Source organism: Hyla sarda, chromosome 5 (assembly GCF_029499605.1).
Source record: "Hyla sarda isolate aHylSar1 chromosome 5, aHylSar1.hap1, whole genome shotgun sequence".
Classification (NCBI taxonomy): Eukaryota; Metazoa; Chordata; class Amphibia; order Anura; family Hylidae; genus Hyla; species Hyla sarda.
In genome coordinates this window covers 286,184,335-286,208,498 of record NC_079193.1, presented here as the reverse complement: position 1 = coordinate 286,208,498, position 24,164 = coordinate 286,184,335, and the positions used below count along the sequence as shown (strand labels likewise).

Sequence of the window (24,164 nt, the reverse complement as noted above, 5' to 3'; positions counted from 1 at the left end):
TCCTAGAATTGTATGAATGAACTAATCATATGAAATACTTTCGTTTTTACAATGTGCTGACAACAAAATCACACAAAAATTTACAATGGAAATCAAATTTATCAACCCATGGAGGTCTGGATAGGGAGTCAAAATAAAAGTGGAAAACCACACTACAGGCTCAGTAGTGTGTTTGGCCTCCATGTGCCCGTATGACCTCCCTACAACACCTGGGCATGCACCTGATGAGGTGCGAATGGTCTCCTGAGGGATGTCCTCCCAGACCTGGACTAAAGCATCCGCCAACTCCAGGACAGTCTGTGGTGCAATGTGGCGTTGGTGGATGGAGCGAGACTTGATGTCCCAAATGTGCTCAACCGGATTCAGGTCTGGGGAACGGGCGGGCTAGTGCATAGCATCAATGCCTTCCTCTTGCAGGAACTGCTGACAAACTCCACCCACATGAGGTCTAGCATTGTCTTGCATTAGTAGGAACCCAGGCCCAACCACACCAGCATATGGTATGACAAGGGGTCTGAGGATGCCATCTCGGTACCTAATGGCAATCAGGCTACCTCTGTAAATGCCACCCCACACTATTACTGACCCACTGCCAAACCGGTCATGCTGGAGGATGTTGCAGGCAGCCAAACTTTCTCCACAGCATCTCCAGACTCTGCCATGTCAGTCACATGTGCTCAGTGTGAGCCTGCTTTCATCTGTGAAGATGAAGTGGCGACTTTGCCAAAGTTAGTGTTCTCTGGCAAATGCCAAACATCCTGCATGGTGTTGGGCTGTAAGCACAACCCCCACCTGTGGACGTCAGGCCCTCATACCACACTCATGGAGTCTGTTTCTGACCGTATGAGTGGACACATGCACATTTGTGGCCTGCTGGAGATCATTTTGCAGGGCTCTGGCAGTGCTCCTCCTACTCCTTGCACAAAGGCAGAGGTAGCGGTCTTGCTGCGTGGTTGTTGCCCTCCTACGGCCTCTTCCACGTCTCCTGATGTACTGGCCCATCTCCTGGTAGCGCCTCCATGCTCTGGACACTATGCTGACAGACACAGCAAACTTTCTTGCCACAGCTTGCATTAATGTATCATCCTGGATGAGCTGCACTACCTGAGCCACTTTTGTGTATGTTGTAGACACTGTATCATGCTACCACTAGAGTGAAAGCATTGCCAGCATTCAAAAGTGACCAAAACATCAGCCAGGAAGCATAGGAACTGAGAAGTGGTCTGTGGTCACCACCTGCAGAACGATTTCTTTATTGGGGTGTCTTGCTTATTGCCTATAATTTCCACCTGTTGTCTGTTCCATTTGCACAACAGCATGCTAAATTGATTGTCAATCAGTGTTGCTTCCTGAGTGGATAGTGTGATTTCATAGAAGTGTGATTGACTTGGAGTTACATTGTGTTGTTTAAAGGGGTATTCCAGGGATTTTTTTTTTATTTGACTATGCTACAGGGGCTGTAAAGTTAGGGTAGTTCATAATATAGTGTCTGTACCTATGTGTGAAGTTTTTCTCACAATTCTGTGATTTTCACCCAATATTTATTTTTAACAGCATACAAAATGACTGCTGTCTCAGAATTTTCCCAGCTTGCAATGCTGCCGAGACCTGACTCACTAGTCAGTTGATGACAGGGAGAATGGGTGGAGCAATCGCTTGGTGGGAGAGAGATCAATCTGCAACTAATTCAACAGCTGTAGGCACCTTGATTGAAAACCACAGGTCTTTTGAATGCATGCTGCTCATTTATGCTTCAATGGGTGGGGTGGTTGATGTGTGGGAGGGAGGAAAATGGAATTCTGGGATTTGTAGGCAAAAGAAGAATACTCAAATAGGAAATACCAGTACACAAAAAGCTAGCCACAGTATTATGGTAATCTCACAACATAGCCATTTAGCCCCAAGACAAGCACAGATCCTTTCTAAACATGTCTATTACTGTCTACCAGGTATGTACTAAAATCACCTTATGACGGATAAACCCTTTAAGTGTTCTCTTTATTTTTTGAGCAGTGTATTTAACTGGTTTCTTTTTGCCTAAGCCAACTGTTAAAAAAAAATAAAAAAATAAATGTGTGTTATGTCGTCTCGAACACAGATGAGTGATGAACTGAGATGAGTGAACTTTAGAAAAATTCGATTTGGCCGATTCTCCGACGTTTCTGAAAAAAATAGTTTTGCGTCAAATTTATTCAAAGCAAATCTATATTAGAAACGGCTATTTATGGCCTGCAGAGAGCCTCAATAGGGGTGAAGAACACTTTTCTTTGTTCTAACACGCATATGGAGTGTGTTGGGGTAGTGAAATAATACTGTTATTCAGTATGACATGAAGATCACCGGCATCGCTTTTTGAATCGCTTTTTGAATCACTGCCACAGAGCGGCACAATCACAGAGCCTGGAGGTGGTATCAGTATGAGGAGACCATATAGTGGCTGAATGGCACAGCGTGGAGGTGTTAACATCATGAGGAGACCATATAGTGGCTGAATGCCACAGCTTGGATGTGGCTGAAACATGAGGAGACCATATAGTGGCTGAAAGACACAGTGTGGAGGTGTTGGCAACATGAGGAGACCAAATAGTGGCTGAATGACACAGCTTGGATGTGGTTGAAACATGAGGAGACCATACAGTGGCTGAAAGACACAGTGTGGAGGTGTTGGCAACATGAGGAGACCATATAGTGGCTGAATGACACAGCGTGGAGGTGTTGGCAACATGAGGAGACCATATAGTGGCTGAATGACACAGCGTGGAGGTGTTGGCAGCATGAGGAGACCATATAGTGGCTGAATGACACAGGCTGGAGTTGGCTGAAGCATGAGGAGACAATATAGTGTCTGAATTGTACATCCTGGAGGTAGCTGAAGCATGGAGAGACCATATAGTGTCAGAATGGCCCATCCTGGAGGTGGCTGAAGAAACATGAGGAGACCATACAGTGGCTGAAAGACACAGTGTGGAGGTGTTGGCAACATGAGGAGACCATATAGTGGCTGAATGACACAGCGTGGAGGTGTTGGCAGCATGAGGAGACAATATAGTGGCTGAATGACACAGCGTGGAGGTGTTGACAGCATGAGGAGACCATATAGTGGCTGAATGACACAGCCTGGAGTTGGCTGAAGCATGAGGAGACCATATAGTGGCTAAATGACACAGCGTGGAGCTGGCAGGGCAGCATCATGATTAGACTCTAGGTCTTCACAATCCCTAAAAATAAAAGATTAATTTTGAAATTTCAATTGAAGATTTATGGAAGCTAGTGCTACCATAAACATTTTTAGGCTCAGGCCCAGCAGCATCAGTAAACCACATATTGGCTGAATGACACAGCCTGGAGGTGGCTGAAGCATGAGGAGACCATATAGTGGTTGAATGACACAGCCTGGAGTTGGCTGAAGCACGAGGGGACCATATAGTGTCTGAATGGCATAGCCTGGAGTTGGCGGTAGCACGAGGAGACCATTGAAATTTAAGAATTTGTATTTAAATTTAAGATATTGAAATTGAGCATTTAAATTCCCAAGTTTTAGTGCCCGGGCCTCCGCATGTGGGGACAAATGAGCAAATCAAACAAGGAGTCACATGGCAGCACAATGACAGAGCCTGGAGGTGACATCAGTAGGAGGAGACCATATAGTCGCTGAATGATTGCCTGGAGTTTGTTGCAGCATGGGGAGACCAAATAGTGTCTGAATGGCACAGCCTGGAGTTGGCTGAAGCATGAGGAGACCCTATAGTGCCTGAATGGCACAGCCTGGAGTTGGCTGAAGCATGAGGAGACCCTATAGTGCCTGAATGGCACAGCCAGGAGCTGGCAGCAGCATGAGTAGACACTAGGGCTTCACAATCCCTAAGATTAAAAGATGAATTTTGAAATTTAAATTGAAGATTTATAGTAGCAAGTGCTACCATAACATTTTTTAAGGCCCAGGCCCAGCAGCATCAGTAGACCATATAGTGGCTGAATGACACAGCCTGGAGGTGGCTGAATCATGAGGAGACCCTATAGTGGCTGAATGGCACAGCCTGGAGTTGGCAGAAGCATGAGGAGACCATTGAAATTTAAGATTTTGAAATTGAGGATTTTGAAATTGAAATTTTAACGTCTATGTTTTAGTGCCCCGGGCAACGGCGTGTGGGTACAAAGGACCAAATTTAACAAGGAATCACATGTCACATGCCGGCACAATGACAGAGCCAGGAGATGGCATCAGTATGAGGAAACCATATAGTGGCTGAATGACTGCCTGGAGTTTTTGGCAGCATGAGGAGACCATATAGTTGCTGAATGACACAGCCTGGAGGTGGCTGAATCATGAGACCATATAGTGGCTGAATTGCACAGCCTGGAGTTGGCTGAAGCATGAGGAGACCAATGAAATTTAAGATTTTTAAATTGAAATTTAAGATTTTTAAATTGAAATTGAGGATTTTTAAATTGAAATTTGAACCCCCAAGTTTTAGTGTCCCGGGCCCCGGTGTGTGGGTACAAAGGACCAAATTTAACAAGGAGTCACATGGCAGCACAATGAAAGAGCCTTGAGATGGCAGCAGCATGAGGGCCATGCCAACTGAGGGTTGAGTCTGAGGAACCCACCGACTGTTGCCTGGGGGTGTCGGATGTCACTTGGGATGAAGTGGAAGACCGAGTGAACAGATCAATCACGGCTGCTAGGTTGCCCCTACTCTGCTGCGACCTCTGCCTGCGCCTGATGAATTTAGGCCTCTGCCACTCCACTGTGCACGTCCTGGCACTACACGCTTAAAACAGTATTTGCCTAGAACAGCAGCAGGTGTGTACTATTGGCTGTCCTTTCACAGTATATATGCCCTTGACAGATTAACAGGTACAAATTAGTACACTACTTAGATGTAGGTATGTGGTATGAACTTATGAGGGCAGAAAAATGTGCTACAGTACATTTAAAATGCTCACTTTTACCTGTGTCCCTGATTAAAACATTTCTTTATAATCAGAAAATGTCAGAATACTACCTGACATTCAAAATAAGAAAATTATACATACGTTCTCTGAAGAAAAGAATCCATCATTAGATGACAATATGAGTATTATGTGTTCCAGTGACATTAGCTCATCAGAGGAACAGGAAAACATGATACAACTTAAAGGGGTACTCCGGTGAAAGCCTTTTTTCTTTTAACTCAACTGGTGGCAGAAAGTTAAACATATTTGTAAATTATTTCTATTAAAAAATCTTAATCCTTCCAGTACTTATTAGCTGCTGAATGCTACAGAGGAAATTCCTTTCTTTTTGGAACACTGATGACATCACGAGCACAGTGCTCTCTGCTGACATCTATGTCCATTTTAGCAGCCATGCATAGCAAATGTATGCTAAGGGCAGCATGGTGGCTCAGTGGTTAGCAGTGCAGGGAACTTGGGTTCAAATCCCACTAAGGACAACAATAAATAAAGCATTATTATAATAACGTCTGCAGAGAGAACTGTGCTCGTGATGTCATCAGAGAGCATTCCAAAAAGAAAATAATTTCCTCTGTAGCATTAAGCAGCTAATAAGTACAGGAAGGATTAAGATTTTTTAATAGAAGTAAATTACAAATATGATTAACTTTCTGCCACCAATTGATTTAAAAGAAAAAAGTTTTCACTGGAGTACCCCTTTAATTCTCCAACTGAAGAACCACAACAAAGAATGAACGACTTAAAGCCTACTGGAACTGAGGAACTTCAAAATGGTAAATCTACCACCTGGGATAGTCATTCAATTCCAACAGCTGATGGACAGTATCCACAGTTTCCTGTTTCTGCTAATCCTTGGCAATATTCCTTTTATTACTGGTATCAACATGGCAATAATGCTGGGAGAGTAACTCAAAGATACCCCTGTTTCCTACAATACACAGGAAACCAATCCTTATAATCAGTCATCTGCATTTGCAGTGCCAAATTCCTATAATACAAACCAGCCTTACTCTGATTTCAATGGACAGATTCAAGCACAGATGTATTCAGTTTCTGGCCCCTGTGGTGCCAATTTGCCAAACAATTATGTAGATCCATCCTCTTCTTCAAATCAGAATCCAGTGCCAAATCCATACTCTTATAGTTCTACTGGAAATACAGGCTAGCCATGAAGTTCTTGGCAATAATGAAGAAAACACAATGAAAGATGAAACAAGATGAAAAGATGAAACAAGACATTGATCTCTGGATTCAATATCTGAATTTTAATTGCAAAAAATTTGCAGTGAACTACTTGCAGTAGTAATATTTATGCCAATGACATTTGGAGTTTTTGAAACATTTCTTAACTGTGCTGTTTTGTATGTTTTTGCATTATATTATCTAAAGTTAACATGTCTCGCCTGTATTTCATTTTTATAAGCAAAATACTTATTTTTATATATTTTTCCATTTTTAATACAAGAGTTTTCTTCAGGGCACTTGCTTAAAGTGTTTATAACTACCGTATATACTCGAGTATAAGCCAAGTTTTTCAGCACGATTTTTCGTGCTGAAAACACCCCCCTCGGCTTATACTCGAGTGAACTCCCCCACCCGCAGTGGTCTTCAACCTGCGGACCTCCAGAGGTTTCAAAACTACAACTCCCAGCAAGCCCGGGCAGCCATCGGCTGTCCGGGCTTGCTGGGAGTTGTAGTTTTGAAACCTCCGGAGGTCCGCAGGTTGAAGACCACTGCGGCCTTCAACATCATCCAGCCCCCTCTCACCCCCTTTAGTTCTGAGTACTCACCTCCGCTCGGCGCTGGTCCGGTCCTGCAAGACTGTCCGGTGAGGAGGTGGTCCGGTGGGATACTGGTTCCGGGCTGCTATCTTCACCGGGGAGGCCTCTTCTAAGCGCTTCGGGCCCGGCCTCAGAATAGTCACGTTGCCGTGACAACGACGCAGAGGTGCGTTCATTGCCAACGTACTTCTGCGTCATTGTCAAGGCAACGCCTCTATTCCGGGCCGGAAGCGCGGAGAAGAGGCGCCCCCGGTGAAGATAGCAGCCCGGACCACCTCCTCACCGGACCACCTCCTCTCCGGACGAGCGGAGGTGAGTACTCAGAACTAAAGGGGGTGAGAGGGGGGCTGGATGATGTTGAAGGCGCAGTGGTCTTCAACCTGCGGACCTCCGGAGGTTTCAAAACTACAACTCCCAGCAAGCCCGGACAGCCGATGGCTGCCCGGGCTTGCTGGGAGTTGTAGTTTTGAAACCTCTGGAGGTCCGCAGGTTGAAGACCACTGAGGGCGAATGATGAGAAGAGGATGATGAAGGGGGGGTGTGGGGATGATGAAGGGGGGTGGGGATGATGAAGGGGGGGGGTGTGGGATGATTACAAGGGGATGATGAAGGGGGGATGTGTGGGATGATAAGGGGATGATGAAGGGGGGATGTGTGGGATGATAAGGGGATGATGAAGGGGGGATGTGCGGGATGATAAGGGGATGATGAAGGGGGGATGTGTGGGATGATGACAAGGGGATGATGAAGGGGGATGTGTGGGATGATAAGGGGATGATGAAGGGGGGATGTGTGGGATGATGACAAGGGGATGATGATGAGGATGTTAATGACGGGTCTGGATGATGACAGGGGGGGATGAGGTATTTCCCACCCTAGGCTTATACTCGAGTCAATAACTTTTCCTGGGATTTTGGGTTGAAATTAGGGGTCTCGGCTTATACTCGGGTCGGCTTATACTCGAGTATATACGGTATTTTATAAATTTGTTTGTTAGGTTTGTCACAATATATGATTGTGTTGTTTTGTAATTGTTATTTATATTTTTAAGGTTTTGTGAATTGTTATGTGTTTGCTGTCTTGTATTAGAAAACTGAATTGATACTTTTCAGCTCTTAAGTGAAAAAGTAAGTTAGCACCCTTATCATCTGTTGAGCAGCGATTAAAAAGTGAAATAGTTAGTTTAAAAAAACATGCCATTTGAAAAAGCTTGGGGGGTTTGGTGTTCCCCAACAAAAGGAAAAAAAATGTATTTTTGCACAACACCAGCAGTACACAAATGTGCTGCAGCACACAGTCGCTGTGTAATAAAACCAAAATTGCACTCATTCATGGACTATTGGGAATGGACTGCTGGGTTTGTATTATACCGTCTGCAGACTAGTATAACCAGCAGACCATTTGATGTGGAACAAAGTGGGCAGAAAAATGAGTCACAGTATGCTTAAGAAACCTATTGGGGTAAAACACCAGCCGGTGATTACTTTTGGCTGTCCTTTCACAGTATGTAGGCCCTTGACAGATTAACAGGTACAAAATAGTACACCACTTAGATGCAGGTATATGGTAGGCACTTATGAGAGCAGAAAAATGCGCTACAGTATGCAAAAAAAAAAAAAATTAATTGCCCACAGCACCAGCAGTACACAACAATGCTGGAGCACACAGTCACTGTGTACTAAACCCAAAATTGCAAAAAAGACGCTCTCCCAAATACTATTAGGAATGGACTGCTGAGTATGGATTTTACTGTCTACAGACTAGTATAACCAGCAAACCAGATGTTGTGGAACAAAGACACAGATTTGCCATAAAAAATTATTTCTCCCTCCTGTGAAAACATTTCTGCAGCTGAGGCAACACACAGCTCTCTGCCCCCTCTGTAATACAATGCTGTTCACAGTGACTGAGGAGTTAATCACTGCGGTAAGAATTAATTTCTGTGCAAATATGCAGTGCTCTGTGTCCTACAGAAAGCTGAGTGAACTAAGAGGTGAAATGCTGCTGCAACAAGCTTTTCTGTGTAACACACACACAGAGATGTCCGTCCTACTTCTCTGCAGTGTAATGAATGATATGACTAGCCACAAAATGGCTACCAAATATATAGGGCACATCACAGGGGTGACTGGCTGCTGATCAGCTGCATCCTGCATGTGATTCAGGGTCATCCCACCTACTTCCCTTCCCGCGTTGCCTCCCTGCCTTCTCAGCGTTCCTTGCCCCATGTACTGACATGTGGATCTGCCATTTTAGATGCCCTGGAGCCTGGACCGCAATAAATGGAGTTTAATGAAGCGATTCACGCAATAGAATCGCGGCAATATTCCCATTCATTGCAAATCGAATATATCAAGAAATTCGTAATGAATTTGCGTTCGTCAGCTTTGATTTGCTCATCTCTACTGTCCATGACTGCACCTAGAAGCATTGAGGGTGATTTAAGAGTGGAGTGTAGTTTTTTTCTTTGTGAGTTTTGATTCCCCACAGGTATTTTTCCATGGTATTTACTGTTTCCCTATGTTTTTCACTCTTCCCTTTGTTGCGCTTTTTATTACACATGCTCTGAACTGTCAGGTTTTTCAGTTTAAACCCACCACATTTTATGTGTGAACATTAGTAAATATATTGGGATTTTTCAATTCTGTGGGGAACACACCCCTTTTTTGGGACCATGCCCCTTTATCTTGTGGACATGCCCCCTTTTGGGTTTTTTCCTTGTAAAATTGAGAGTTATGTTTTTTTGGATCCCAAATTGTGTTGCATGAAACGTGCAATACAATTTGGACTCAAAACCTGAGAAAATAGAGTCAGGATCACGTTAGTAAATAATTTCTTAGTATTACTATGATCGATCACATCATTGTTTTCCCTTACTACGCAAGAAGAAGCAAAGACCAGAAGGGGAGGGAGGCAAATACATATGTAAAAGGCCCGTTAGTATTTCATATGTCCTCAATAGCTATATTGGCAGTGTGTAGTAGAGTTCACAAGCCAGGTACAGTTGAAGAATGCTTAAAAAAAAACAATTAAAATGTTACTAAATGCATAACTTTTTCACTTTACAAGTGTCCCCATTCATTGTATGTAAATCCAATAAATCTAAACCAGATTCATGAGTAAAGCATCTCATTCTACAATGTGAAACCACTACTATCTATACTTTTGTGACATTTCTTTTGGTGATTAAAGTCTCTCCTTTATTTACTACATTCTGTACCTATGTTCTCTTTGATGTTGAACCAAGCACTATATAATAGTCTCCTGAAGGTTTACAGTACTTTCCTTTAGTTTGCCTAGATATGGTTTGGTAAACTGATCCAGTTTAGGAAAGTATTTTGGGAACACTTAAACAACACAATGTAACTCCAAGTCAATCACACTTCTGTGAAATCACACTGTCCACTCAGGAAGCAACACTGACAATCAATGTCACATGCTGTTGTGCAAATGGAACAGACAACAGGTGGAAATTATAGGCAATTAGCAAGACACCCCCAATAAAGAAGTGGTTCTGCAGGTGTTGACCACAGACCAATTCTCAGTTCCTATGCTTCCTGGCTGATGTTTTGGTCACTTTTAAATGCTGGCGGTGCTTTCACTCTAGTGGTTGCATGAGATGGCGTCTACAACCCACACAAGTGGCTCAGGTAGTGCAGCTCATCCAGGATTCATCCACATCAATGCGAGCTGCGGCAAGAAGGTTTGCTGTGTCTGTGCCCAGAGCATGGAGGCGCTACCAGAAGATTGGAGTCTGGAGATGCCGTGGAGAACGTTTTGCTGCTTTTAACATCAGTGGGCAGTGGGACAGTAATTGAGATGAGATACTCAGACCCCTCGTGAGACCATATGCTGGTGTGGTTGGCCCTCGGTTCCTCCTAATGCAAGACAATGCTAGACCTCATGTGGAAGGAGTGTGTCAGCAGTTCCTGCAAGAGGAAGGCATTGATGCTATGGACAAGCCCACCTTGTTCCCAAGACCTGAATCCGATTGAGCACATCTGGGACATCATGTCTGGCTCCATCCACCAACACCACGTTGCACCACAGACTGTCCAGGAGTTGGCGGATGCTTTAGTCCAGGTCTGGGAGTATATCCCTCAGAAGATCATCCGCCACCTCATCAGGAGCATGCCTAGGCATTTTAGAGTGGTCATACGGGCACATGGAAGGCCACACACACTACTGAGCCTCATTTTGACTTGTTTTAAGGACATTACATCAAAGTTGGATCAGCCTGTAGTGTGGTTTTCCACTTTGATTTTGAGTGTGACTCCATATCCAGACCTCCATGGGTTGATACATTTTATTTCCCTTGATCATTTTTGTGTGATTTTGTTCTCAGCACATTCAACTATGTAAAGACAAAAGTATTTCATATGATTAGTTCATTCATTCAGATCGAGAATGTGTTATCTTAGTGTTCCCTTTATTTTTTTGAGCAGTGTATGATGCTAAGAAAGCCATTCTTTGCTTAGAAGAAATATTTGACTGATATATATTGACTTATATTTCTGACGATCACTAATACATATCAATGCTATAGCTTATATGGAAACAATGCCTCTAAAAGATAAAAGCCATTTATCAGTAGATCACATTTAACTGAGCCTTGTCTTAACATGGGCTTTAAAAGAAGGAACAAGAGTCAAATATATTTGAACAGATAAATTGGTGCAGAATCTTTAATATTTCTGTATTTTACTTTTCAGAACTTTTCTTTCAAATTTGTCAAAATGCAGCAAAAAATTGTCTGGTAGTGGATTTCTCAAATGTTAAACTTGGTTTTTGCACAGCAGGGATGGGGAACCTTTTTTTCTGCCATAAAATCATATGTGGGCCAATAATATCAACTTAAAAATTAAGCTCTATATTTGGGTAGACATTTAATAAACCTAATTTGATGGCTAGAACTGCTCCTGTTTGGTAAGGCATGTGATGTTAGCGGGTATTGATGACAGTGCTACTCACAACTGCTGTTCAAGGTTTATAGCAGTCGATCTGGAGGTAGCTTGCCCCTGTAGGAAGATTTACCCCTGTTGATAGGACCCCCATTTAGGTAGTTACCCCTGTAGTTAGTTTGCTTCCCCGTAGTTAGCTTTCCCACTAGAAGTAGGACCCCTTCCCCTGAAGCTAGCTTGCCCCCTGTAGGTAATCCTCCCCATAGATAGTTTGCCCCATGTTTAGAAGACACACCTTTAGGTAGTTTGCCCCATGTAGGCAGGTTCCCCCCTAAATGTAGCTTTCCTCCTTAGGTAGGACCCTCCTGAAAAGAAAAAAATAATTGAAATCATATTGACCTTCTTGGTTTCCCCACAGTCATTACCATCTCTTCCTATTTCTAGGCTCTATACAGCTTGTTCCTGCAGCCACTAGAGACTTGGAGTGTCTCTATCTTTAGGATGCAGGAATAATATCACTCATTGTGCCCATCCCAGAGGAAGAGATACTCCTGGCCTCTAGTGGCAGTGTTAAGCCACAGGCGTCCTAATATGTTTAGTCAACATCTTCCCCCACTGGACTGCCGTAGCATCATGTTGAGAAACCACTGGCCTATGGCTTTGGTGGCCCAGATCAGATAAAGACATGGGCCCGAATTTATCAAACTGTGTGAGGAAGTGAGAGAAAAAAAAATTGAGCAATTTTCCCACAGCAACCAATCACAGCTCTGCTTTCACTTTACCGTTAGCTGAGCTGTGATTCGTTGCTGTGGAAAAATCACTCTATTTTTTCTCTCACACAGTTTGATAAATCTCGCCCATGGGCCTTAACAGGCAATAGGCAATAAACTCTTACCTTGCTGTCTGGAATCACTATCAATTTGTATGTACTGTACAAGGTATTATACCCAATGGATACTTCTCAGTCTATGTTTTAATATAGTTTTTGTGTTTTTATAGGTACAATAATTATTCAATCATCTGGCATATTAACACATGCAGAAGAGGAAAATTGTAGTTATGAAGACAATATCAAAGACTCATCTGTAATGGGAAGGTCAGAAAAAGACACTGTTTTTCATGCAGTGATAGACAGCCCTATTGGGAGTGTAATTCAATCTACAAAAGCCATTAGAGATCATGGAGAAATATATTGTATCCAGTCCTCCAAACAAAAAGACTCACCAGCGTTCTCTCCTGATGACAATATTGATAGCCCTGTAAAACCTGAAAATGGATGGGATAGTTCTTCCAGTTATTCAGATGAAACTAGTTCAAAAGACAAGATATCAGACAGGTCTCTTAACACAAATAAACAGAAAGTTGAATTGGAAATAAGTGAAGGAAAAGCACTGGAAACTGACTCATTGGTTGGAGTATCGGAAAATGATGAGATAAGTCAACACCAGATTCCCGAAATTGAGGAAGATGATAAATGTATCTCCATTATTACAGAGGAGTCAGTGGATCTGGATAAAACAAAAGGGAATCTGAGCCTGCTGGAACAAGCAATAACTTTACAGGCAGAGCAAGGTCACATGTTCCATAGCACCTACAAAGAACTTGACATGTTTTTGATGGAACACCTAGCAAGAGACAGAAGGCAAACTAAAATAATAGATGGAGTTGGGCGGCAAATATATACCAGCAAAAGTAAGAAGTAATTTTACTAAGTGACTTTTTTTTTTTTTTTTAAGATCTTTGTAAAGAGAATTTCAATAACATTTTAAAGGGGTGTTCCAGGTATTTTTTTTATTTGACTATGCTACAGGTGCTGTAAAGTTAGTATAGTTTATAATATAGTGCATGTACCAGTGTGTGACGGTTTTCTCACAATTCTTCTATGATTTTTGCCCCGATATTTATTTTTAACAGCATACAAAATTACTCAGGTCTCCGGATTTCCCAGGTTGCAGTGCATCCAAGCCATGTCATCACTAGTCAGGTGATCAGAGGAAGCCTGTCCTGCTTCAATTGTGCTTGGTGGGAGAGAGATCATTCTGCAACTAATTGTATTTTGCAACACCTGGTGGCACCCTGGTCAGAAAACACTGATCTTTTAAATGGAATGCAACCCATTGGTGTTTTATGGGTGGGGTGGCTGATGTGTGGGAGGGAGAAAAGTGACCTCACACTTCAAAAACAAGGAACTATGGAATTTGTAGTTTGAGAGAACAAACTCAAACAGGAATTGATTGTGGCATCTAAAATAAACAAAAAAAATCCCTCGCTGCTGCCCTTCTGATGCTTTCTGGGTTTCAGCTGTCTTCCCTTCCTGATCCAGTCTTGACATTCTAAAATTGCTCACTTGGATAATTACTGGCTAATTCACTTAGCAAGTTTTTCTAGTTGGACAAGACAGGGATCATGTAATGGGGATCAGTAGGGACCCGTAAAGTGAGAGAACAGCAGCAGTGGAGGATTAATGAGTTATGCTTACTTTATTATTTTAACCGTCTGTCCCTTTAAAAAAAAAAAAAGAAAAAAAATCTCTATCTTTTACATGATACTCTGCAAAAGAGAAACTGTCAGCTGCTTCATGCTGCCCAAACCACGAGCTAAAACAGTGACAGAGAAAGGGATCATAACATACAGTGGGGCAAAACAGTATTTGGTCAGCCACCAATTGTGCTCCCACTTAAAAAGATTAGAGAGGCCTGTAATTTTCCTCATAGGTATACATGAACTATGAGAGATAGAATGAGAAAAAAAAATCCATAAAATCACATTGTCTGATTTTTAAAGAATTTATTTGCAAATTATTGTGGAAAATATGTTTTGGTCAAAAACAAAAGTTCATCTCAATACTCTGTTATATATCCTTTGTTGGCAATGACAGAGGTCAAATGTTTTCTGTAAGGTACCTCAAGGTTTTTATACACTGTTACTGGTATTTTGGCCCATTCCTCCATGAAAATCTCCTCTGGAGCAGTAATGTTTTGGGGCTGTTGCTGGGCAACACGGACTAGGAGAAAATTCCCATAGCAAACATATGCTGCTTTGGACAGTTCCTAAAATGGACAGAGATGTCAGCAGAGAGCACTGTGTTCCAAAAAGAAAATAATTTCCTCTGTAGTATTCAGCCGCTAATAAGTACTGGAAGGATTAAGATCTTTTAATAGGCTTTCTGGCACCAGTTGATAAAAAAAAAAATAAAAAAAATATTATATATATATATATATATATATATATATATATATATTTTTTTTTTTTTTTTTCCCCCACCAGAGTACCCCTTTAACCCCTTAAGGACTCAGCCCATTTTGGCCTTAAGGACTCAGACAATTTAATTTTTACGTTTTCATTTTTTCCTCCTCGCCTTCTAAAAATCATAACTCTTTTAAATTTTCATCCACAGACTAGTATGAGGGCTTGTTTTTTGCGCGACCAGTTGTCCTTTTTAATGACATCACTCATTATATCATAAAATGTATGGCGCAACCAAAAAACACTATTTTTGTGGGGAAATTAAAACGAAAAACGCAATTTTGCTAATTTTGGAAGGTTTTGTTTTCACGCCGTACAATTTATGGTAAAAATGACATGTGTTCTTTATTCTGAGGGTCAATACAATTAAAATGATACCCATTATTATATACTTTTATATTATTGTTGCGCTTAAAAAAAATCACAAACTTTTTAACCAAATTAGTACGTTTATAATCACTTTATTTTGATGACCTCTAACTTTTTTATTTTTCCGTATAAGTGGCGGTATGGGGGCTCATTTTTTGCGCCATGATCTGTAATTTTTTTTGATACCACATTTGCATATAAAAAACTCTTAATACATTTTTTATAATTTTTTTTAATAAAATGTATTAAAAAAGTAGGAATTTTGGACTTTTTTTTTTTTGTTCACGCCGTTCACCGCACGGGATCATTAACATTTTATTTTAATAGTTCGGACATTTACGCACGCGGCGATACCAAATATGTCTATAAAAATTTTTTTTACGCTTTTTGGGGGTAAAATAGGAAAAAACGGACGTTTTACTTTTTTATTGGGGATGGGGATTTTTCACTTTTTTTTTACTTTTACTTTTACATTTGTTTACATTTTTTTTACACTTCAATAGTTCCCATAGGGGACTATTCATAGCAATACCATGATTGCTAATACTTATCTGTTCTATGTATAGGACATAGAACAGATCAGTATTATCGGTCATCTCCTGCTCTGGTCTGCTCGATCACAGACCAGAGCAGGAGACGCCAGGAGCCGGACTGAGGAAGGAGAGGGGACCTCCGTCCGGCATTCTGAATGATCGGATCCCCGCAGCAGCGCTGCGGGCGATCCGATCGTTCATTTAAATCGCGAACTGCCGCAGATGCCGGGATCTGTATTGATCCCGGCACCTGAGGGGTTAATGGCAGACGCCCGCGAGATCGCAGGCGTCGGCCATTGCCGGCGGGTCCCTGGCTGCGATCAGCAGCCGGGATCAGCCGCGCATGACACGGGCATCGCTCCGATGCCCGCGGTTATGCACAGGACGTAAATGTACGTCCTGGTGCGTTAAGTACCACCTCACCAGGACGTACATTTACGTCCTGCGTCCTTAAGGGGTTAAAGAAGAAGTTACAGGTCTGTGAGAGCCAGAAATCTTGCTTGTTTGTAGGGGACCAAATACTTATTTTCCACCATAATTTGCAAATAAATTCTTTAAAAATCAGACAATGTGATTTTATGGATTTTTTTTTCTCATTATGTCTCTCATAGTTGAGGTACACCTATGATGAAAATTAAAGGCCTCTCTCATCTTTTTAAGTGGGAGAACTTGCACAATTGGAGGATGACAAAATACTTTTTTGGCACACTGTACTATGATGTAATCTGAAATGCTTACGCATTTCAAGGAATTAATAGTTTTAAAAGTCTTCAGAAATGTAAGTGATCATTTTGATAACATTTTCCACTTGCATATTTTAGAATGTTATAAACAAATGGGGAATGTTTTCTATCGAATTTAGTGTGAACCTCAGAAGCAGTGGGGATCTTTTTTAACACCTTGGTCCCACTCCCCTGCTATAACGCAAGGTCACAGCTGAGCCCGAGTCATAGCCTGGTGGTCCTGGCGGCTATCAGCCCCCAGGACCCCTGTCTAATGCCGGACATCACCAATCGCAGTGATGCCCAGCATTGCCCCTTAGACGCAGCGATTAACTTTGATTGCTGCGTCTAAGGGGTTAATGCTTGGGATCACTGCAAATTGAAAGTAAACGCTTTCCTGCAGCTCAGTCGGGCTGTTCGGGACCGCCACTGTAAAAATTGCAGTGTCCCAAACAGCTGGGAGGAGGGTCCCTACCTGCCTCCATCTCCATCCAATCAGCGATCTGCTACTCCATGCCTGCACAGCAGGCTGGAGCAGCAGAACACTGATAAAACAGATCAATGCTATACTATGGCATAGCATTTAACAGTGTATGCAAATAGAATATTGCATGGTGTAATAGTCCCCCTATGATCAGACACTTATCCCTAAATTTGGGGGATATATATTTCCTTAACTGGATTACCCCTTTAAAGGTCTATGGAGCTCTTCTCCTGCAATGACTGACATCAGGTTGTGAGCCAATTAAACCTTTTGAGATGTCTGTGTGACATGTTATTCTTTTTTCAATGATAGTAATGTTTTAGTTATGAATAACATTGTACCGTATATATGGGGTCATAAATAAAACTTTTTACTATATTTCCAAATCTAAATGATGACGAGTGCAAAATTATATGTAAGAACCTTAAAAATATTTGTTCATTTTCTCTACAGATTCTCCACGTCTTGAGAAACGCGAGACCAAATGCCCAATACCAGGCTGTGATGGCACAGGCCATGTTACAGGACTCTACCCACATCATCGCAGTCTGTCGGGATGTCCCCATAAAGTTCGAGTGCCTTTAGAGAGTCAGTGACACCAAATTAACTGCAAATATAACACAAGATTAATTGTGAACTTTGTAATGGATTTGGAATGAAACTATAGCATGTTAATAAATTATTGGAACATAGAGAAAAAAAAATCAATATTGAACCAACATAAAAAGTAATAGAAATAGAGAATAGACACAATGTCTAACTGAAAACCTTAGCAGAGTTCCTATTTAGTACAATGCTAAACAATATACGCATAGTAATGTATTCATTTATAATACTTTTATGAAGCTTAATACAAGCATCACCTTAGTGTTTAACACAAGCTGGCGGTCATGGCCAATGATAATGCATGAAGCAAATAATCGTGTATTTATGTGTGATAACTAGGTCCCAGTGATACTCTTATTCACACATATTGCCTATTTCTATTACTATTAAATGTACAGTAGAATAAAAATTTGTAAACAGCTTTTGTGCGGTTTCCTTTGCACTCTCATATTCTAGTACAATACAGTTTCTGGGGCACATGATGAAAAGGAAACCTTCTTGATATTAAACAGAAACAGATATAGGTTTCAATTAGGATCTCAATAATTCTCATCTATAGAAATCTTTTGGCTGGTGAATTGTCTGGGCTATAATTTATGTTAAAAAAAGATTTAAGAATTATTATTTTTTTCTTTAACTAGTTTTGGCCATGCATGAAAATGTGCTGAAGTGTCCAACACCAGGATGTACGGGAAGAGGACATGTTAACAGTAATCGCAACACACACAGAAGGTACCGTGAGCAACTGGTGGATTTACAATTGCTGAATGATTGAACTATGACTGACAGGACAAATGACTGTTTGGATAAAGCAATAGGCTGCCGGCTACAAAGGAACCATTTTGTAACAAATCAGGATTGAGCAGATGGCCTGCTTGCTGGGATGCATTTTTGAATTTACTGAAGCCCCAGATTTATTTAAATTAAAATAGTGATTTAATACTGTGATAGGGTGATGTGTTTCAAAACCAGATGACACAAAAGAAAACAGGTTTCAAATTGTGACCCCATTGAGTCATTTGAAATCTTGGAAATATTCCAACGTATAGTTGATAGAAACAATAAACGTGTAAATTAGACAAAAGAGGACCCTCACAATCATGTACACATATGTAGAGCTATCTATCCCATAATATGAAAATTTCATATAAAACAACATAATATTGCCCCAGATGCCATAGACACGTACATTACTCCTAATTATCCATAGCTGCTATTAGTGCTTTAAATCACCCCCAATACTAACCCACTCTAACCCAAATAACAAGACAAACCATTATTAATTGTAAGACTGGATTAGAACCTTCCATATATACAAAGGTTTGACTCATATTATGAAACTCTGATATACTCTTGGGGCTAGTGATCTATGTTTACTGTAACAACTCAGAATATCAAAGGACTATGCACAGATATGATTTCAAAGAGGAATCACAAAATTGTTTTGAAAGCTATAAAGTTAGTAATGAATGCAAACATTTTACATTAAATAGTAAAGCAAATAAATATTTCACTTTACAAATATATAGGAAAATTGACTAGCTGGTTGTATATACCTGGTAAATATAGAATTCTTATAAACATGGGTTCAAATGGCTGAAGTACCTTTTACCTTCCCTTTACTAGTTAACTATCCATTGTGTATATGTAATTTATTGAGTTTGTTTGTGTTATTTATTTACCTATAATAAGGTATTAATTTGATTTGGTATCATTTTGCACCTTTTGTATATGGAATAGGATTATCTCATATGCCTTAAATAGGTGTCACCAGCCAATGGTAAACTATGTTTGGTTCAGCAAAACTGAAGGAGGTCTTGGTCAGATGGCTGTAATATACAGTAGATGGTTAAAATGCAGTCACATTATAGCTGACTAAAATTAGCCTCAATGATAGTATAACACTACTGTGGTAAATATAGAGGACGCTACTGGATGTGTTGTCAACCATTTTTTATGACTTTGCTTTTTCAACTAAAGTCTTTCAGGTTGTCCAATTGCTGCAGCTGAGAAGCTTTCAAAAACCCAAGACAAACTTTATTCTAGTAGCAGTGGGTCAAGCCTTGACTCTTTTCACAGGTATGTTATTTCTTGAGGCACTGAGGTGTGGATTAGAATTGTGGTTTCAATTATAAAACAGAAAGCAGAACATCAAATTGGTCGTAATTGTTGCCGATGTCTTGTCTTTATACACTTTCCAGAGCAACATGTGTCAAACATCTTGAAGTCACCCAATACAGTTATGGAAGTGCACCAGTTACCACAACACGAGCAACAATAATTAAAGAGCATGATAGATTTGGGAAGGTTCCATTTGACTATGCCAGCTTTGATGCCCAAGTCTTTGGGAAACATACTATTGCAACAGTTGTGCACAGCCAAGAGACAAGTAATGGAGAAGGTACAAATAAACAAAGTATTTCATTTTGGTTTTCATATAAATGTATGAAATATTGAACTGTGACTATAGTGATATATCAATAAAATGTTAACATTTGATCATTTATAACAAAAACAACAACAAACTTTGCCAATTGAATGCTTCTTACAAGAGTGTATTACCTCTATAAGTACTTTGGTTCTTGAGGCGGCTGTCCAATTTGGTATCTTTTAATATTTATATATATATATATTTATTTTTTTTTGCCAAGCTAGCTATTTGTACATGGAATTAAGACAACACAGAGAAAAGACCAACTTATTTTCCATGTATAAATATAGTGCAAAATTCACTTTCATGTTCAAATTTTCAATTATTCTGCCATGAAGAAAATCATATGTTGCATGCATGTAATCACATCTCTCTTTCACAGCAAAACAATTTACAAGTCCAGCGAAATCTTCCAACCGACTGCCTAGCGCCCACACACAGAGTCCCTGCCATGCCAGCTCTTACAGCTATGGTCAGTGTAGTGAAGACACCCACATAGCAGCAGCTGCTGCCATCCTCAACCTTTCCACCCGCTGCAGGGAAGCAGCAGCAGAGATCCTGTCCAACAAACCATTGGGTCTGTCTGCCAAGGTAGGAGAATCCAAGATCCTGGAGGTTGTAGTGTCTACTGAGCTGTGAATAAACTGCTTTTCACATTAGAGTTAAATCCCACAAAAACAAGGGATGTGCTGTACAGTATCTACAATAACTTTGTGTACAAGGGATTATACAATGTAAAAGCATGTCATTTTTGTTTTTGGGCCTTTCTTGAGAGTTAAAGGAGATTTAATAAATTAGTAGGGTGCAAGACATGCCCAATTGTGCTCTGTTGCAATTAAGGGGTTGGAAAAACTGTTCCATTTTTTTTTACGTGGGTAATGGAGCTGAATTTTTGAGCTGCAGATTTCAGATAGCTATGATTTTCTGGAGGCATATGCATTTGGTAACTCTTTTTTGCTCTCATTGTTCTAGGAGATTTCATGCAGAGTCTCCTCCGTATGGATGAGCAAAGCATATGCTGAATTAAGCATATTTTAATCTATTAACCATGAACAGAAAGTGATAGTTTAGCCTTCCTTTATTAAACCCTACAGTGAGGTCGGGGTATAATGATCCATTTCTTAAAGTGGATTATCAAAAAAATGTGATTATTTATTTGCACTTAAATAAGCTTTCCTAATGCTTCTTAATGTAACATCATTATACCACAACACATTCAATGTGACATAACAAAAATATTAAAGGGGTTATACAGCAGCTGAGGTGGGAGTGGGGTCAAAACTATTCCCATTATGTAGGGTATAACAAAATAAACCTTTACTTACCTACAATGCTTCCAAGGTGGAATATCGCTGCGGTCATCAATTTGCTTAGTGGCAGTGTGTTGACACACTGGGCTTGGGTTCTCAGAAAGACGATTGTTGCGTCTTCATGTAAATACAGTTTGCAAGAACCATTGGGTTTATATAGCTTTTTTTTTTTTTTACAGAAGTAGGAATACAAATCTAATAATGCTAGGGAAGAAAGAATCAAGTAAAAGAGGACAACACCTCATGTAATGCTACAAGTGTACCAGTGAGAACCCCAACAATACAGGACTCTCATATCACATATCACCCTGATAGAGGATGTACGTGTGGGTCCCTGGGTTGCCGGCCAGCAGTAGTCCGACTGGTATCATGAAGTTGGGGCCCCGTAATGCTGTAATGGAATGAAGGCAAAAAAAGATGGCACTGTAATAGCCCCAAAGCAGTGGCATCTTTTCCTCCAACATTCCACTAATTCAATAATGCAGCAAAGGATCTGAAACATAAACTATACTATTCCCAGACTACATCCTCATTAAACATAACTTTTACTCACTGTCACTTAATATATATTAGCAAATGTAACATGTCATAAAATCACACACAATATTATTGAATATGAGGCCTACTGGGTGCTTAAGTATCCCCTTGTGTGGTCTTCAGAAGCAAACCACAAACCTGCTCTCATATCTACTATTTTCTTTTAGTTTTAGTTTATAGATGACAGAAAATCCACTTAGAATAATAAAGAAGCTTGGTTATTTTACCTTTTAAGGATCTCTCACTTGTTCTCTCACTGGCTCCCCGTCGTGTAGGTCATTGGTTTGCTTCACATTGGTCATACAAGAAAAGTTATTTACTTCAGTATACTATCTAGGTGGGTGTTCTGAAGATCTTTCAGTAAATTCCGAATCACACAAGGTGAATCCCATATCCATATCAACCAGGTTATCAGTTGTAATGTGCTCCTAGGGGCATCAAGTTCCTCTAGTCTTTGTCATGGGTTTTAGAACATCTTGGAGATGAAAACCTAAGATACTGGTTCTATCCCTGATGGCGTTCCTCCCACCTGACCCTCCAAGCGGAGCCCCCATACTAAAAAGGACAATGACACCACTCCTCTTGAATGGCCAGGAGGGAGGGACAAAATTGGAGAATTATCCTCTGTTTAAAATTCCCAGATGTTCTAAGAACCCAAGGACAAAGATAAGAGGACCCTGATCCAGCTAGGAACACACTACAACTGGCACCCAGTTGATGGGGATATGGGCTCCAGCTTGTTGGAATCAGAATCCAGACTCTGTTACTGAAAACTTTTTTGCATGGAACATGTGAAGAAAAACCAATGACCTACATAAAAGCCCTATTAGAAAATGTCTTAAAGGGAGATATAACTCAGTTTCTTCATTATTCTAAGCATGTGTTTCCTGTCATTTACAGCCTAACAAAAAAATTGATGTGAGAGCAGGTTTGGGATTACATTTGAATTAGAGACAACACAAGCGCGATAGTTAAGCAACCTAACGTCTCATATTAAATAATATTGTGTGTGAATTGTTAAATTTGTTAATATGTATTTTAAGAGAAATTGAGTAAAAGTTAAGATTTATGGGGTTCCAATTTGTGAATAGGGTATATATAGCACACTGTAAAAAAAATGATAGTGCCTTTTACTTTCACTCATTGGTGGAGATTTATTAAAACCTGGGCAGAGGAAAAGTCGACCAAATGCCCATAGCAGCCAATCAGCTTTCATTTTTGAAAAGGCCTCTAAAAAATAAAAGAAGTGATCTGATTGGTTGCCATGGGCAACTGGTCAACTTTTCCTCTGCACAAGTTTTAATAAATCTCCCCCATTGAGATGCACCACATGGTGGTATCTCCTTAGGACAACTTAATATGCATAGCAAATGCAGATTAAAGGGAACCCGTCAGCTGTATTTGCTGCTTAGGCTACTTCCACACTGCCGTCGGGCCCACTCTTAAATGGCCGTCAGGCTCTTTTTTTTCCAGCCTTTAATGGCCGTTATCAGGACGGGGCAGAAGGGGCAATAACAGGTCCCAATGGATCCCATTTACTATGATGCAATCCTTCAGACACCGTTATTTTGTAGCGGGACTAGTGGGAGAAATGGCTCAAGCAGTAATTTTTCTCCCGCTGTTTCCCCGGGTTCCCCCAACGGCCGTCACAGTTCCCTGTGTTGAAGGCAGTGTGAAAGAAGCCTTAAAGCTGCAGACACCGTTGGATAGCCTTTAGGGTATAAAAGCAAACTGTACCTTTCCTGAAGCTGATGCTGATTGCTTGTAAAATTTATTTTTAATTTTTCAGTCAAATGTCTAGGAGGTGGATCCGAGCTTCTCAAGTGCCACAGTCTAAGGGTACATACACATCACGATATTGCTATACGGTTACAGTATACATTTTCAGTTTGAAAACCATATGCAATTGCATAGAAAAACGTATACATTGACCTACCATACAAAAACGTATACAACTAGATGTATCCGGTTGTGTAAGTTTTTGTATGTGTAAGGTTTTTTTTCCGTGCACAAAGCCATAGTCTACCATGGTTTTGTGCATGGTTCTGCACTTTTTATTGCATTTTACTCCGCAGCCACCCAGGACTCCTGCAGTGCTGTGGGACTACTACTCCTCCCATCATGGGGCAGCTGGGGGAGACTACATTTGTGGGCAGCTGAGGAGACTACATTAGCACTTGTACTACTGCTCCCATCATGGAACAGAGTCTTTTCCATGTTGGGGGCAGTAGAATAGAGGCTGAGGGATTGATAGCATCGTGTTTCAATTCTTAACCAGGTGAGTGCGT

The 24,164-nt window shown here is 40.8% G+C and overlaps 1 protein-coding gene across 15 annotated transcripts in view; it reads left to right on the top strand.

Annotated features, from left to right (window-relative positions):
• The window catches only part of ST18 (ST18 C2H2C-type zinc finger transcription factor), a 445,260-nt gene that overhangs the window by 311,146 nt on the left and 109,950 nt on the right, over positions 1–24,164 (top strand). For all 15 annotated transcript variants that reach the window (XR_008844231.1, XR_008844230.1, XM_056521908.1 and 12 more), the window contains exons 6-11: positions 12,638–13,330; positions 17,446–17,580; positions 18,240–18,330; positions 19,579–19,677; positions 19,800–19,999; positions 20,412–20,620. Coding sequence is in view for 13 of the 15 variants with exons in the window: in XM_056521908.1 (XP_056377883.1) it covers positions 12,638–13,330; positions 17,446–17,580; positions 18,240–18,330; positions 19,579–19,677; positions 19,800–19,999; positions 20,412–20,620 (1,427 nt within the window). In the remaining 2 variants the exon portion in view is untranslated. The remainder of the gene's footprint in view (positions 1–12,637; positions 13,331–17,445; positions 17,581–18,239; positions 18,331–19,578; positions 19,678–19,799; positions 20,000–20,411; positions 20,621–24,164) is intronic.